The sequence below is a fragment of the Micropterus dolomieu genome, linkage group LG19, assembly GCF_021292245.1.
Source record: "Micropterus dolomieu isolate WLL.071019.BEF.003 ecotype Adirondacks linkage group LG19, ASM2129224v1, whole genome shotgun sequence".
In the NCBI taxonomy this organism is placed as follows: domain Eukaryota; kingdom Metazoa; phylum Chordata; class Actinopteri; order Centrarchiformes; family Centrarchidae; genus Micropterus; species Micropterus dolomieu.
Window position 1 is genome coordinate 5,698,896 of NC_060168.1, and position 17,269 is coordinate 5,716,164.

Genomic DNA, 17,269 nt, shown 5'->3' on the forward strand with positions numbered 1-17,269 from the left:
GTTCCTAGAGTCTCCAAAAGTAGACTAGGAGCCAGAGCGTTCAGCTATCAAGCTCCTCTCCTGTGGAACCAGGTTCCAGTTTGGGTTCAGGAGGCAGACACCATCTCCACATTTAAGAGTAGGCTTAAGACTTTCCTCTTTGATAAAGCTTATAGTTAGGGCTGGCTCAGGTAGTCCTGAACCATCCCTTAGTTATGCTGCTATAGGCCTAGACTGCCGGGGGATTTCCCATGATGCACTGAGCTCCTCTCTCCTCTACTTTCTCTCCCTCTGTATGCAACCTCATCCCATTATTGCATGTTACTAACACAACTTCTCCCCTTTCTGGTAGTCTTGTGCTTTCTCGTCTCTCTCCTCTCTCCTCCTATCACTTCCTGCAGGTTTTCTGGCTCTGGAGCTGTGGAGTCTGGATCTGTGGCTGCGGGTCACCTGCTGCCCCCGTGTTCCTGCTCGACACCCTCTGCTGCAACAACTATTGTTACTAGTTCTACTGTTATTATTATTATTATCATTACAATTACGATTATTAGCATAAACATTACTATAAATATCTGTTATCAGTATTCATTCAGTCTGTACCATCATTACCTACTTCTTGTGTGGGCTGCTCCCCCCCAACCACCTCTCCCTCTTTTATGGCTCTCTCTCTCTCTCTCTCTCTCTCCTTCACCCCAACCGGTCGAGGCAGATGGCCGCCCACCCTGAGCCATGGTTCTGCTCGAGGTTTCTGCCTCCTAAAAGGAAGGAAGTTTGGAAGGAAGCCTGTGTTGCCTAGTGCTGCTCTTGGTGGGAATTGTTGGGTTTTTGTAAATAATATCACAGAGTATGGTCTAGGTTAAAATTGCACTTTCAATTTAAAATGAATTCCTGTTGAGTTTAGGGTCATCGAGGCTTTATTGTGTGTCTTGATATAAAAAAAACTTGTGCATGTAGGTTGAAAGTGGTGCAGGGGCAAATTTTTTCAGACCCATAAAAAAACTTCCGATGTGTGCAAAGTTTGGTGAGGTTTTGAGCATATTTAGGCTGACAAAAATGAGTTTACTTTGCAAAAAAAAAAAAAAATACCTTCCACTAGCATGTTTCATGCTCAGGCCCTAAGGTTTGGTGTATGTAAGTGTTGTGGAGATTTGTAGCTCAGCGTTTGAGAAAAAACGGCCTTTAAAGATATGTATTTTAAAATTCAAACTTTTTTTATTGAAAATCTATATTTACAGACCAAATATCTAATAAAATCCTTAACAAACAACAATAAAATACAGAACATCTAAAATGCATCAAAACTGATAATTGAATAAAAGCGTGTCTGAACAGTCACACCCAGAACCACTACAAAGCTACACTAGCTGTTGAGATTTTAGTGAAATTTGCTAAGCTTGAAATCATTTCACACTTAGCTGAAATCTGCCTTTGTACTTTCACGATTGGCTGCTGGTACAAATTTTAAATGTTTTCTTTCCAATAGTCATTTATGGAAGCAAAATAGTTCAAAGACTCAAAATTGACCAGTGCATGATAAAATGCTGTTTTTGCATGCCATGTCTCACCTTAATTTTTAGTTTCAGAAAAACTTCACAAACTCTACCTTTGACTCTGCGTGCTCCTGCGAGGTAAGTGGATTGTGCAGATCAGACTTTGCATGCTCAAAGTGGGAAAACCTTACAAACTAAAACGCCTGATTTTACATAGAACTACCATTTTTCTCCCAATTAGTACATACACACTACATATAAATCCAAAATTGTAATCCTAACACTTAAGGTAGGGGGCGTCAGTGTGCATGTGTAGGCGTAGCATGTATGTGTGTAGTGGCAGAAGAGAAGCGCTTGCTGAAGAGACAGAGCCCCAGCCTCACCGCTGTTGTGCCGAGTAATCCACACATCGCGGAATGTTCGGATAATTTATTACCATTGATGAACCACACAAAGAATATATATATATTGTTTTTAAACAGTACTTGGAATAGGCCGCATGGCAAGCAGGCGAGCAGAGAGAATATGGTAAACAATAAGCCTCAGTTTAGCTGGAAATGCAGTGTAAGTTAGTGACAAATGAGACTGCAGCTCTGCAGCTTTACAAGATTAAAGTTGAGCTACCGTGTGTACCCCCCCGTTTTCCACAGACATGATTCGACTATCAGTTGACTATAGGCAAGACTTGTCAATTCTGATTCGACTATGTAATAATCCTTAGTCAGGGAACGCCCCAGATAATCCAAACCTTTTTAGTGTATGTGGTAGCATTGCAGTGCGTTGGTATATTTGCAGCGTGTTTTTAATTGCTGCACATGTACATACAATACAACACCTAGATGTTAATTAATCAATCAGCCAGCCGAATGGTCAGCTACTCACATATAAAACAAAGACATCCATCATATCATCCTTTAAATCTAGTAATGGGAGAATATTTGATGATTGTCCATTAGTCAATTAGTCAACTAGTGCTTAGTACAATCCCACTGCAACATTTTCACTGCTGTGGTTAAATGATTAAAGGTGTGTTCCTAATTACTACTATAACATTTCCTTTCCTTTAGATGGATGATTTGAGGTGGGATGCTACCCTCTTGTTTCAAAATGACCAAAAGCCTCTTGTGAACCAAAAATGATGCTCTGTGCTTTGTGTTGTAGTGGCGCTTCACACTGCTGCTTTTAATAATCGCCAAGGTCTCAGAACATATGAAACATACTGCTTTGGAACTGCCAGTGGGAAGATTGAATATTAAAAGTCTTCTTTATTACAAGCTCTGATTTCACTGTCTACTTTTTTTATTTTTAGAGCACGCCATGAGAAATTATATTTTCTACTCATTAGTGTTAGCACTGTCTCCTCACAGCAGAACCCCAGACGTCCTGCCCTGTCTGTGTGGAGTTTGCATGTTGTCTGTGTGAGTCCTCTCCAGGTGCTCCGGCTTTCTCCCACCGTCCAAAGACATGCGGGCTAGGTTAATTGGTGACTCTAAATTGTCCTTAGGTGTGCGTGGTCAACCCGATCGCATCTCATGCGTCACATATACACGCTTTGGAAAAGCCGTGTCTATCGTACGCAAAACAGCGATTTTGCGTGTATATGATACGCTGCAGTTTGCAATAGCATTGCAACACAAAGGAGGCTAACCCTACCTGCTAGCACATCGGCCGGTCGACATGCATATATTTACTGACTTAGGTTTAGGCACTAACTAATGCCATGGTTGAAGTTAGGGAAGTTGCCTCAGGGGGGCTATCAACTCCTTAAACAAAAACACATGTACCTGGGGGCATCCACTATACACACAAGATCGCCGTTTTGCGTACAATACACACGGCTTTTCCAAAGCGTGTATATGTGATGCCTGAGCATAAGAACAGGCTGGTGTGGTTAAGCCTTAAAGGCTGTGCCACTTAAAATAGAAACACTCCATCAAAATGTAATGTAATGTAATAATTCTCAATTATTTATCGATATAGGTCGGGTCAGCAATTGACAACGCTTGGAGCAAAAGTGCCCTTTTCTTTTTTTTTGGACAATTTAATGTAATAATTGTACATTATTTCAGAGAAATGGCCCTAAAAATCAGTTCAAGGGGCCAGAAAATAAGCAAAGTACAAGGAAGCCCAACTGGATGGGGTCCAGGTTTCCCAGTCAGCCATCCCCCTGTTTTTTTATTACTTTTTCCATTACTGGTACCAGCTCAACTCGCCTTGCCTCGACTCTACTCAACATGGTTTTGGCCCGCCTTCCACCGTTTTCCATTGCAGCAGCAACCTGAGACGCTATATGAGACACAACCTATCAATGCTGTTTCAACTAAATCTTCCCCAACTTCTACAATTTTTCCTCTATTCTCTCTGCTTCTTCCACCTGCTTCACTTTGCAGTCCCTAATATCTTCCATTTCCACCATATCATCCTTCTCTTTGCTTACCATTGGCCTAACCTCGGCTGCAGAACTCTCTCCACTTTGACTTTCAGGTTGTCCAACACCTGAAACAGAAAGCTCTCCTTCCTGACCTACTGCTGCGATAATTCTGGCCTTTTTTGATTTAACCCCAAATTCAGAGGTCTGTCCTTTCTGGTCTGATATTGAAGTCGAACCTTCCAGCATAGTGACATCAGAAAACTCTCTCTTGCTATCAAGGCTGGCTTTGACAATGCTCACACTACTTTTTCTGATCCTTATAGGTGATAGAGGCAAACTGTTCAGTCTTTCTAGCTGATCAGTAGGACAGGACTGGGGAAAACCTTTAGAATCTCCCTCAACTGGTGAAAGTGTAGCTGTTTTGAGAATCCCAACCCTCCTTATTTCTGTCTTTTCTACTGCCCTTGGGATTCTGTCTCTTTCTAGCTCTTGTTCTTTTAGAGATAACGTGCTTGAAACCATATCCCCTTTGGTCATTGATGTTACACCTCCTGACAGACAAGGTGAACTTCCCATGGATAGTTTTTTATCAGCTGGAGAAGAAAAAGGGGTTGTGAGTGATACAGGTATATTGTTGAGTTTGGGGCTAGCAGTAAGAGCAGGTGAGGGATTTCCGGCCTGTAATGGACTAGTGCTTTTTTCAAAGAATGAAGATGGAATAGGGCATTGGCTAGACATCCCTTGGCCTGATGGGAGTGGAGGTGAAATGGTAGTTTGTGCAGCCTCTGATGGCATGTTCCTTGAGCTTAGTTTGGGGCTCAGTGTGACAGCCAGGGTTGAGGTAGAAGTTTTTAATGAAGAGGCTGAAGAGGGAGTCTTGATTGGGAATGAAGATGAAGGGGATGAACCTTGGCTTATTAAAGCTAGACTAGCACCTAAAACTGGTTTCAAATCTGTGCTGGAGCTTGGGTCAGGGGGAGTTTGGTTAACTAGAAAACATGTGCTAGGAAAGGGATCGGGTTGACCTCTAGGAATGACAGGAGTGAAACTTGGAATAGATCCAGGCATGGGGGCAATGGGTGTAGAGGTCTGTTGTGGCCCAGGATCATATGACTCATTTTTTAACACCTTATTCTCGAGATCTCCTTGTTTCTCTGTTGTCTTAAAAATCTGTCCAGATGAAGCAGGAGATGGAAGAGGAAGAGAGCTGGGGGCAGAAGCTGCTGTACTCCCAATAGAAGGTTTGATCATAAGGTTTATATGAAGTTCAAGACTGGGCCCATGTTTAGAGCCATCTACAAGAGCAGAGTTAGACTCATGGGCCTGATTCTTACTTTGGGAAGAGGGAGAATTAACAGAACCTGAATTTTTAGCCTCACATTGAGGTGAAGCAGGTGTTTGATTTTTTGAGAACTCAATTTCAGAATTGATACCAGGTTTAGTAATAATTTCAGAGGCAACTCCAATGTTCTCGGAGTGCAACAGTTCCTCCAGCACTACAGGTTGCTGATGAACAGCGAATCTAACACCTCCAGTCTCCCCACATGTCTCCTCTCCTACTTTAATGCCAACAGGGTCACTGCCCCGCCTCAGCCCGAATATGCTTACACTCTTTCTACGTTTCCCCACACTTGAAGCAACCCCATTGGAGCTCTCTGAAGGCGGTCGCACATCCTTGAACATGCTTCTCAGATTGTAAACGCTCTCCTTCCGCTCCTCACTGTCCTGGGATTGGTCCAGCTGATCCCCTGAACTGACAAACAGATGAGGACTTCCATGGAGCTTCTTATCAGTGTGTGTCACTCGGAACCTGAAGGGATAATGGTAAATTCAACAAAATATTTCAGCTAGTCTATCCCAGCACTTCCAGCTGCGCTGTTTGCACAAGTCGTTTAATTGTGCGTTGTTACCTGCCAACAGAGAAGACAGTCTGTTCTCCAGGTCGTTGTTTGGAGCGGGGGGTTCGACTTTGACGGCGGCCCTTTTTTGATCGGACCTGAGCACAGAGGTGGCAGGAGTTGTGGTCGGCGCCTGAGTGGACTGTGTGGTGATGTGGAGGAACACCACCAATAGACTCCTTACGCAACCTGGACAGCAACATTATCATCATTCATCTATGTACTATGTAATCATTATCATTGTCATCATATTATGTTATTCTTATTATAGTAGCATGTGCATAGTTTGGAATTTATAGCTGGAATTATGCATCCATGCATCCATTACGCATGTAAGTGAGCATTCGGTTGCTGTTTGGACATGTTCGTGTGCATACCCCTTCAAGAAGCCAAAATCAGATAATTTTTCTTTAAAAAAATATATAGATTATCAAAACAGTTTATTTAATAGTTCACAACTAAGCAAGTAATTGTTGCATCTCTACTATTTACTATGCTAAAATGGAAGCCAAACAAGTGGAAGAAATGTCACGGTCTATCCGTGACCAGTCTTGTTGGGAGTGTGTCTCTCTGTGTGTGGTGTGGGTGTGGTCTTCCCAGGTTCCTGACTCTCCGGCACAGCTGCTGCCAATCTGCCAATCAAGCCTAGGCTTAAATACTCTGTGCGCCTGACTGCCAGTGCCACATTGTTCTCACTCCAGTGGTAACTATGCACAGCCAAACCTCTTGAAGACCTTGAGTGATTAACTTGTTTTTGTGAAAGAACCTGCAGTATCATCTTTTTCTGTTTTTTTTCAGTGCCTGGGATTCCCGTTTGCCACACCACTTCCCATGCCAAGGCAACCGTAACCGGACTTCAGTTCCACCACGCTGTCTCCAACCCCGTAGACCAGCTCCGGTTAACTCACCAGCACTACTCCACTTACTGTCTGAGTTATCATTAAAACCCTCATTTGAACCTCAACTCACTGTTTCCGTCTGCTCTTGAGTCCAAACCACACCTGACGTAACAAGAAAAAGTACAACAGGATGTTCTTGATCATGAGCACAGCAGCTCCTCTGTGAGCAGTGTCTGAAATTAAGATTTTTTTACTGCCCACCACTGTGGCATGCCAGTATTGTTTTTTTGTCTGCCACTCACAAGGAACAACATTCAGCTTATTTATAATTTAATGTTAATAATGTCATTCAGTGTTCAATATATTTATGTTTGCATGCCCAAAGGACTTATGGCTTTTTCCTTACAAACAGGCAGATATTTCACAATCAAAATTTATTACTCTATATATCAGACATTATAATAAGGAAGCACATTAGAAAGGGACAAAGTAAAATAAGTTGCTTGATGAGCAGGGGAGGAGAACCATCACATTCTAATAATTTAACAGAAAGATAATTTGAGAGTCAAGTCATGACATTAAATAATATCACATAATATACATACATACAGCCAGTGCTCAATACAACACCCACTGCGCACCCACCAATGGATGAGTTCTTATCTCAGTTCAAATCTCCACAAGAGTCCATATCTAAACAAAAACCTCATCTTCTGGATCCCAGTAAGGAAACAAAATACTGAGCTTTAATACAAAAGAAAATAAAACCAAGTGACCCCTGATAGACAAGCTTAATTCTCAGACAACACCGGAGTTACATCCTGCTCAGATTTCGAAGCTGTCGAGAAACCAATCAAAATCGATGGTGGTGCTTTGCTTTCAATTAGAAAGCAAAGCACCACGAATCGACCAATTGTTCATCCAATCGACCTCACATGAGCCGGGTGTGTTGCTGTGTCCCAGCACTTCCAGCTGCGCTCTTTGCACAAGTCGTTTAATTGTGTGTTGTTACATCTGGTGCAATTTGGACTCGTTTAAGACTGAATAAACTGTACGGCGTGAGCTGCTCCGCTCTGCAACAGCAAGGGTCGGGGTTCGCTTGCGGGGGCAGGCTTATATGCACCGATGGGGTAGTGAATTGTTGAAATGGAGTTTTATGACGTTCTCTACCACTGTCGTGTTGTAGGTGAAACCAATGTGAGACGCACATTTTGAACAAGCACTGCACTGCACATTTCAAAAAGTGCAGGCAGGAGTGAACGGGCGCTGCACTAGTATTTATAACATTTGACACATACATCTTTGACATATCTAGCCTAGTTAATGTAATGTTAACCAATAAGTACATGAATCATCATATAATCAAATATGATGATACATGTGCTTATTGTGGTTGGACAGGAAAGGAGAGCAGAGGAGGGGAGGAGAGAGCAGCAGAGCAAAGAATAGTAGGAGAACATGTTTTTGAAGTAATAAGCAAGCAATAAGAATTTGTTCATTAAAAAAATCAATAAATGCAATTTTCCCCCACTAAAACATAGCCATGTCCACCACTGGCTACAAGCAAAGTAAAACTACACTGTTAACATTCATTTTTAGGGTATTCTATAATTTGTGAAGCTCATGGTTAAACATTTAAATGTTGTTCCCTTGTGACATGTATGGTTTTTTGTCTATGTGTAGCACCTTATCTCCAAAATAAATTCCTCGTACGTGTAAAAACTACTTAGCAATAAAAGCTTTTCTGACTCTGACTCTGATTTTGACATTAACATGCCATCAACAGAGAGTAAATGTGTCACACTAAAACAGACTCTCTTGAGTGAGCTTACCTGGGGTCGTGGCGCAAACAGACATTGTGGTTTCCCAACATCTCATTGAAAGCTTCCATGTTAGCTAAGGTGACAACAAGAAGGACCCATGTTAGAGAAGCACTAACCAAGATGGATTTGCTGATGCATACTGCATATGCTGATGATCTAATCTGATTATTATTATTTATTATTAATTATTTTGCAGATAAATCCAGATGTGTCATTTTTTAAAACTTTTTGGCATGAAAATGGTAAAATCTAAGAATTTCAAATATCACATCAACAGCTCTAATTCAAAAATATATCCATCATGTGTATTTTACAGATGACAGTATAGCAGAGAACAAAACAGAATGAAGGGCGATAATAAAACAAAAGATTAGACTACATTAAACTTGAACTTTAACTTCACCTTAAACTGAATTAAATTCATAACACTATTCAGCAATTCTTATATTTGTCACCTTCATTTTCAATAATGCATTTGAGGATCTGCTCCACTGTATCCTGGTTCTCTTCATCCTCTTCTGAAATATAGCAGAACAACAAACAGATTAAACCCACACCTTTGAAATAGTGCAGTCCTTCTAGCCAAACGCCCCACCGGAAATGTCTGTCAACCAACAATGTTGGTTATCCCTTTAAAAGGACAATTTTTTAAAATTACAATTGTAATAACATAACATGGGAGAGAAGAAAATTAAAAAGAGACAAAACTACGAGTAAACATGAGGGATTACCAAGTAAGAACATAGTAGATTATAAGATTTGTGGTAAGATATTGCTGCAGGGAAGCAATTTTGCGGAGTGAGTTCGGGCATTATTACGTGACTTTAATAATAATAACAATTATGGTGGATTATTGCTGCCAAAGAGAGAAAAAATACACATATGTACACACACACCCACTATATTGCCCACTATATTGCCAAAAGTATTGGGAGACCCCTCTGCCACCTGTGTTCAAGTTCATTCATGAAATGTCCTCACTACTAAATATTCCACGGTCAGCTGTTACTGGTATAACAAAGTGGAAGCGAATGGGAAATATAAACTCAGCCACATAAAATCACAGAGCAGGGTCAGCTGAGGTGCACAACTTTCTGCAGAGTCAATAGCTACAGACCTTCAAACATCATGTAGCCTTTGGAATAGCTCATCACTGATGAATAGTGCGTAGAGACCTTTATGGAATGCGTTTCCACAGCCGAGCCTCTGCATCCTACATTACTAAGTGCAATGCAAAGCATTGAATGCAGTGGTGTGAAGCACCGGACACTAGAGCAGTGGAGACATGTTCTCGAGAGTGACGAATCACGCTTCTTTGTCTGGCAATCTGATGGATGAGTCTGGGTTTGGGGGTTACCAGGAGAACGGTACTTGCTTTGGGCCTAGTGTAAAGTTTGGTGGAGGGAGATTATGGTGTGGGTTTTTTTTTCACGGTTTGGGTTTTGCCCCTTAGTTCCAGTGCAAGACATTTTGGACAATTTCATGCTCCTAACTTTGTGGAAACAATTTGGGGATGGCTGGTCTGTGTACGGTCCGTGTACATTCTGATAGTTTGTTTTTTCGTTTGAACCAATAAACGAACAAATGAGAAAACCACCTTTTTTTTCGTTTGTCGTTTTAAACCAGAAACGAAGAAACGGAAAAAAAGACTCGTTCACCCGTTTTTGGTTTCTGAATCCAAAAACGAAAAACGACTAAACCACATTCAAATAATGGTCCGATTTTGGACCAAGGTACGTTTTAACCGTTTGTTTTTTTGGTATAATTAACAAAGGCAGAAACCAGAAACGGGTCGTTTTTCCGTTTTTTCAATTTTGGGCCTGAAACAAAAAAACCAACATTCAGTTTGATTTTTCATTTTTTTCGTTTTTTTTTTATCAAAACAAAAATACGAATTTATTACTCAATATTTCCTTTCATTGGTGGGTGGGACTTCATCAAACATTTCAGATGTGTGCTCCATCACTTATCTTTGTACTTAAGGCTACTTTTTAAAATTGTGGCTCTCCCTCTTTGCCTTAAGACAATGCAATGTCTCCACAAAAATATTACACTTAGATGACAGTTTATTAGTGAAAACTAATTAAAGTTTGCAAGTGATGCAAGTTTTTCCATACAACATTTATTCAACATATATAGCACATACTTAAATACTTTCAGTATGGCTGCAGAACATTGACTGTGAAGCCATAAGGTAATAACATTTTTATGAGGTCCTCAAAAGAAAGTCCAAAAACATAATTAAATTATTAAAAACAGGCAGTCAATGCTGAGTATGTCAGCAATAACTGCAACAAAACGTTTCGGGTAACTTTTGAACAGTTGAAATGCTCCCTGGAGGATCGTGTCTTTTTTCATTGTCCAATCAAATGAATGGAGAGACAGGCCCTCAGTTGTGGTGACAGAAGTTTACAGTTGCTTGGACTGTCCAGAGACTGCAACAAACTGTCCCCCACTAATCCTAAAATAAGCCTTGACCCGACCATCATAAAGACAAAGCTACTGGATGGACCAAGGATTGACGACCGCTCCCCACTGTCCAGATGGGAGAAGCACACTGCGCACTCGCAGAGGATAATCACTCGGACAGAACGCTCAGTACTGAGTGAGTCGGCAAGAATCGGGAGACATCCCGCAGGTAGAAACGGACGAAAGAGCACGGGGAATACCAGGAGGCCGCCGTGCAGATGTCGTCCACCGACATTCCACTGTGCAATGCCACAGAGGAGGAGATGCCTCTCGTGGAGTGTGTCCTGATGCCGTCCGGGGGAGATACACCGGCTGACACATAGGCCTGTGAGATAACCTTGCACAGCCAGTGAGACAGGCGCTGCACCAACAGGCGCTGTGAATGGCGCCAGGCAGCCAAGCAGAGGAGGTGAGACATGGCTTCATCCTCAGACCCATGGGGGGGAGGAAAAAGAGAAAGGAGAGAAAGAGAGAGGAAACGCTTCGCTAGCGGGTAAGCGAACCCGCTAGACATGGCGGCCGTGTAGGTTTTAACTGTACTGAACGCCAGGCCTCTGTCCATGAGCAGCTGGAGGAATGAAAGCACCCCCAGCAGCGAACAAGCTACGCGGTCCAACTGCTGGTCCAAACACCAGCATTGGTACGCCGACCATTTGGAGGAGTAAGAGGACTGAGTAGAAGCGGCTTTCGACCCCTGGATTGTGCACAACACTGCCAGGGAGAGACCTAAACTCTCCAGGCACTGCTGCTCAGCAGATAACTCCTGATCGCGTCTTACGCATGAGAGAGGTTATCCCCCCTCCAGGGAATTTTCCATGGCTGACCCGACAGCAATGGTGACGGCCGCAGCAGCGCACTTCGTGATCTGCGGGCTGGCCCCTTTGCTGATTTCATCCTTTTCTTCTTCCGTCATGGTGGTGGAGTTAGCTGCTAGCTTTGTGAAAGAGGAAGCAATCAGCGCCATGTTGTTGGCAGAGACTGAGTTCTGGACGGCACATTGGTGGGCTCTGTTGGCGAAACGGGCCACCCACTGCGGTTCCGGAGAAGCCAGAAGGGGACGCTGTGCGGTCGCCACCTGAGCTGGTTTCACATCAAAGAACGCCGCGAGGAGGTGCTCCCGCAGGGGGAACGGACTGAAACCTTGGTCTGAAAAACCTTCCACGTTGGTGATGAGAACAGACAGCTGACAGTGTGCAGCCGCCTCTGGATGATGGCAGGAAGCTCTCTGATGAGGCCGCCGATGGAAGGCAGGGAAGTGGAGGCCGACAGCAGAATGGAATCCTCGCCGGAGAAGGCTACCTCGGGGTCAGGGTCCCACGCCTCGAGGTCGGCAATCACCGGGGCCAGGGAAGAGCAGGAGCCGTACGACTCCGGCTCTTCCGGGCAACAGCAGAATGAGGGCTTCGCTGGAAATGTGAGATGACCATGTCAGGTTCTGACTGGGGTCTGTTTGTGACATCTAATATCCAGTTGCAGAGTGCTGAGTTTGCTGATCAGTTTCATGGGGAGATTGTGTTGAATGCTGAGCTGAAATCCACAAACAGCATTCTGATGTAGGTGTTGTTTCTCTCAAGGAGTGTGACGGCTGAGTGGAGGGCAGTGGTCATCTGGTAATGTGGCTTCACACATGATGGGGGAGCTCCTGCTTTTGTAGCCTGTGATGTTTTTGATGGCCTGCCACATATCTTTGGTGGTGTTGGTGTTGAGGTCTCTCTCCAGTCTCTGCTGATGTCTCCACTTTGCCTCCTTGATGCCAGCTTTCAGTCTTACCTGGTGGTGCTGTAAGCTTTTTTATCAACCGAAAAGCAGCCCTCACCTCTCCATTCATCCAGGCCTTCTGACTGGGGAATGATTCTATCATTTTAGTGATCATCAACACATTTGGCGATGTAAGTCGTCACTGATGATGTATATTCCTCAGGGTTGATGTGTGGCAACCTCCATGGAGACCTGGCTGTCTGAACTGATACCGGACTCTGCGCTGCAGCTGGCAGGCTTCCAACTGTACAGAGCAAACCGCGACACAGAACTCTCCGGCAAAACAACCGACCAGATACTGTGTGTGATGCAGACAAACCCGGACCCCCTTGTTATTGTTCTCACTGACTTTAACAGGGGAAATCTCAGCCAAGAACTCCCCAAATACAGACAGTTTATAGTGTCCAACCAGAGAGGGGAACACTGCTACACCACAGTTAGCAGTGCCTATCACGCCGTCACACGCGCTCCACTGGGACACTCTGATCACGTGATGGTCCATCTGATTCCTGCTTACAGGCAAAAACTAAAGCTCTGTAAACCTGTAGTGAGGACATCAAAGAAGTAGACTAGTGAAGCTGTTGAGGACCTCCAGGCATGTTTGGACTGCACTTACTGGGATGTTTTTAAAAATGCTACCAACAATCTGGATGAGTTTACAGAGGCTGTGACGTCCTACATCAGCTTCTGTGAGGACAGCTGCATTCCAACACGGATCAGGGTGAGTTATAACAATGACAAACCGAGGTTTACAGCTAAGCTCAGAGAGCTAAGGTTAAGTTAAGTTTAGCAGGGAGGTGCAAGAAGCTAAACGACTGTACTCAGAGAGGTTAAAGGACCAGTTCTGTGCAAATGACGCCACTTCTGTCGTGAGGGGGTTCAGACAGATCACAAACTATAAACCCAAAGTCCTCCACTCCATAAACAATTCTCGCCTGGCAAATGAGCAGAACCAGTGCTGCAGACACCATCCCCCGTGACTCCTCCGCCCAGCTTCAGCCCCAGTCCACCACTTCTTCCCCTCCCTCCTCAGGCCTGGCCAGCTCCACTCCCACCTCTCCTGTCTCCATCACAGAGAGGGAAGTCAACGGGCTTTTCAGGAGGCAGAAACCCCGCAAAGCAGCTGGGCCGGACTCTGTCTCCCCATCCACCCTGAAGCACTGTGCTGATTAGCTGTCTCTGGTGTTCACAGACATTTTTAACACCTCACTGCAGACATGCCATGTGCCAGCCTGCTTCAAATCCTCCACCATCATCCCTGTCCCCAAGAAACCAAGGACCACGGGACTAAATGACTTCAGACCCGTCGCCCTGACCTCTGTGGTTATGAAGTCCTTTGAATGCCTTGTGGTGTCCCACCTAAAATCCATTACAGACCCACTCCTGGACCACCTGCAGTTCGCCTACAGAGCCAACAGGTCTGTAGATGATGCAGTAAACATGGCCCTTCACTACATCCTCCAGCACCTGGACTCCCCAGGAACCTACACCGGGATCCTGTTTGTGGATTTCAGCCCTGCTTTTAAAACCATGATCCCGTCCCTGCTGCAGGACAAGCTCTCTCAACTGAACATGCCTGACTCCACCTGCAGGTGGATCACTGACTTCCTGACGGACAGGAAGCAGCATGTGAAGCTGGGAAAACATGTCTCTGATTCCAGACCCATCAGCACCAGTTCCCCTCAAGGCTGCATTCTTTCCCCCCTTCTCTTCTCCCTGTACACCAACAGCTGCACCTCCAGTCACCAGTCCGTCAAGCTCCTGAAGTTTGCAGATGACATCACCCTCATTGGGCTCATTTCTGGTGGGGATGAGTCCGCCTACAGGTGGGAGATCGACCATCTGGTGACCTGGTGCAGCCACAACATTCTGGAGCTCAACGCTCTGAAGACAGTGGAGATGGTTGTGGATTTTAGAAAGAGCCCAGCCCCACCCTCCCCCATCATCCTTTGTGACTCCCCGGTCACCACTGTGGACTCCTTCCGCTTCCTGGGCACCATCATCTCCCAGGACCTCATGTGGGAGCTGAACATTACCTCCCTCACCAAGAAGGCCCAGCAGAGGATGTATTTCCTGCGGCAGCTGAAGAAGTTCAGCCTGCCAAAGGCAATGATGGTGCACTTCTACACTGCCATCACTGAGTCCATCCTCACCTCCTCCATTGCCATCTGGTACGCTGCTACCATTGCCAGGGACAAGGGCAGGCTGCAGCGTATCATTCGCTCTGCAGAGAAGGTGATTGGCTGCAATCTTCCGTCTCTTCTGGACCTGTACTCCTCGAGGACTCTGAGGTGAGCAGGAAAGATTGCAGCTGATCCCTCCCACCCTGGACACAAACTGTTTCAGACTCTCCCCTCTGGCAGGAGGCTGCGGTCCATCAGGACCAAAACGTCTCGCCACAAAAACAGTTTCTGTCACGCTCTGCCGGTTGGCCATCCTTTTGTGTTGCACTTTTGAGTTTAGTATCTGCCTTAGTATGTTGAGTTTTGGGTTCTGTCCTGTCTAGTGTCCAGTATCTGCTATATAGTTGTGTTTTGAGTTCCTCTGAGTTATTGTGTAGTCAGTTCATTATCTGTTATTTAGTTGGTCTTTGATTCCATATCATGTTCTTAGTCTCGTACTTTAGTTCATGTCTTTAGTGTTTACTCCGGGTCTTGTGTTCTCTGTTAAGCTCTGTACTGTGTTCTAGTTCTGTGTTCTGATATTTTGTAACATGTGTGCGTTTCTGTGTTGTCGCTTATGCACTCTGCCCCAGATCTGCTTGTCATGTCAAGTCTCTGTTTTCCTCTGCTCTCTCTCTGCCTCGTTAGTCTCATGTCTGTCACCTGTGTTGCTCCCGCCCTGCTCGTTAGTCCTTGTGTATATATACCTGGTGTTTCTGTCTTGTCGTTGTCCGGTCATTGTTCATGTTACACACCCCCCCTCAGTCTGTCGTGCGTGTACTCCCTGCCTGCCTGCCTGCCTGCCTGCCTGCCTGCCTGCCTGCCTGCCTGCCTGCCTGCCTGCCTGCCTGCCTGTCTGCCTGCCTGTAACCAGCCTTGCTTGTCTTGTCTCCCTGTACCTTTGGATTTCTGTTAGGATCACCTTGTTTTTTGGACTCTGTTAACCAGCCACTCTGTCAGTAAGTGTGCTCGCCTTTAGTTTGTTTTCCCTCAATAAACCCCCGTTGAACTATACCTGCTCCGCTCTGTGTCCTGCGTTTGGGTCCTACAACCTGCCTCCTCTAATCGTGACAGTTTCTTCCCGTCTGCAACTAGCCTCATTAACAAGGCCCGGGTCCCACACTGACACTCCCCCCTTGCAAATGATACAAATATCTCTGCACATGTAAATACTGTTTCATCTCGTGTCGGGCACAGACCTGGCATGTCGCACATATTTGTTGTTGATCTTTGTTGTATATTTTTATTTTGTCAGTTTATATATTTATATGTACACAATATTCTCTTCCGTTGCCTTACTTCTGCACGGCACAGACCCAGAATAATGCACATATATATCTGCAACGTTGTTCTTCTATTCCATATTTATACATTTCTACATTTATTTATGTTGACTGTATGTTTGTTGTGTAGCACCTTATCAGCACAGCAAATTCTTCATATGTGTAAAACACTACTTGACAATAAAGCTCCTTCTGATTCAGATGTTTCTACCTGTTATAATATTGAGAGACATGTTTCTGGATTTTAAAAATATGATCTGTAGCCTTTAGTGCCAAAAGCTGGCCTGCTAGAGGTCACAGCTTAAACAGTGGACAGATGAGGCAGCTGTCCAACAGGTCATATTTAATAGACGTCGCTCGGAGGAAAGGACATCTCATTTTGTTAAACGCCTGTTTCCTCAACTTCCCGCTTCTCCGATCTTAAATTACAGTTTGACAAACAAATCAAATTAGGAGATAATGCTGTTATGTTTCATAATTTATTGCCTATTAAATACAGGACCTGAGGTCATTTGCGGTTGAAACATTAAATCCACATGGAATGTGGATGCGACAAAGGTAGATTGGCTTTTCCTGTGTGTGCATAATTTGATGTCTTCATCAGGCTATACCAATGAGCATGACTAGTTAAATGCAGACTGCTCATACACCGTTAGCTTGAATATTTACACAGGAGGAGTTTTTAAGCATGATATACTGTGTGTAGGTATTTATTATGCAGCACACCTGGACACTCCACCGCTCACTGAACAGATCTCTGGCTCACTGCCACAAACAACTGTCTCCACCTGCTGGCATGTAAAGCCGTCTGCTCCCAGCGCTGTTCCACAGACTTCTATTCCTGTCATCATCACGCATAGACCAGTAAACTGAAATGTGCACATCCCACACAGAAATAATAGTAATCTCTTAAGGATTAGGACAACTGCACCAACTCCAGCACCCAGAACAAACTCATTTAAAATGGCTCTCTTCAATGTGAGATCACTTTCAAGTAAGACTTTTATCTTAAATGATTTTATCTTGTCTGCAAATCTAGATTTTATGTTTTTAACTGAATCCTGGTTGCAAATGAATGACTATAGCCAGCTAGCTGAACTGTGTCCGCCTCAATATGATTGTTTTAGTCAACCGAGGGTCAGTGGTCGTGGTGGTGGGCTAGTGAGCATGTATAGGAAAAATTTAAAATGTCATCAA

At 44.3% G+C, this 17,269-nt stretch overlaps 1 protein-coding gene across 2 annotated transcripts in view; it reads right to left on the reverse strand.

Moving 5' to 3' along the window:
* Nucleotides 1-1,099: 1,099 nt before the first annotated feature.
* The window catches only part of rell2 (RELT like 2), a 28,092-nt gene continuing 11,922 nt past the window's right edge, over nt 1,100-17,269 (reverse strand). For both annotated transcript variants that reach the window (XM_046029699.1, XM_046029700.1), the window contains 4 exons: nt 8,856-8,918; nt 8,410-8,473; nt 5,751-5,927; nt 1,100-5,650 (listed from right to left, as the gene is read on the reverse strand). In XM_046029699.1, coding sequence (XP_045885655.1) covers nt 3,808-5,650; nt 5,751-5,927; nt 8,410-8,473; nt 8,856-8,918 — 2,147 coding nt within the window. In that variant the 3' untranslated portion in view covers nt 1,100-3,807. The remainder of the gene's footprint in view (nt 5,651-5,750; nt 5,928-8,409; nt 8,474-8,855; nt 8,919-17,269) is intronic.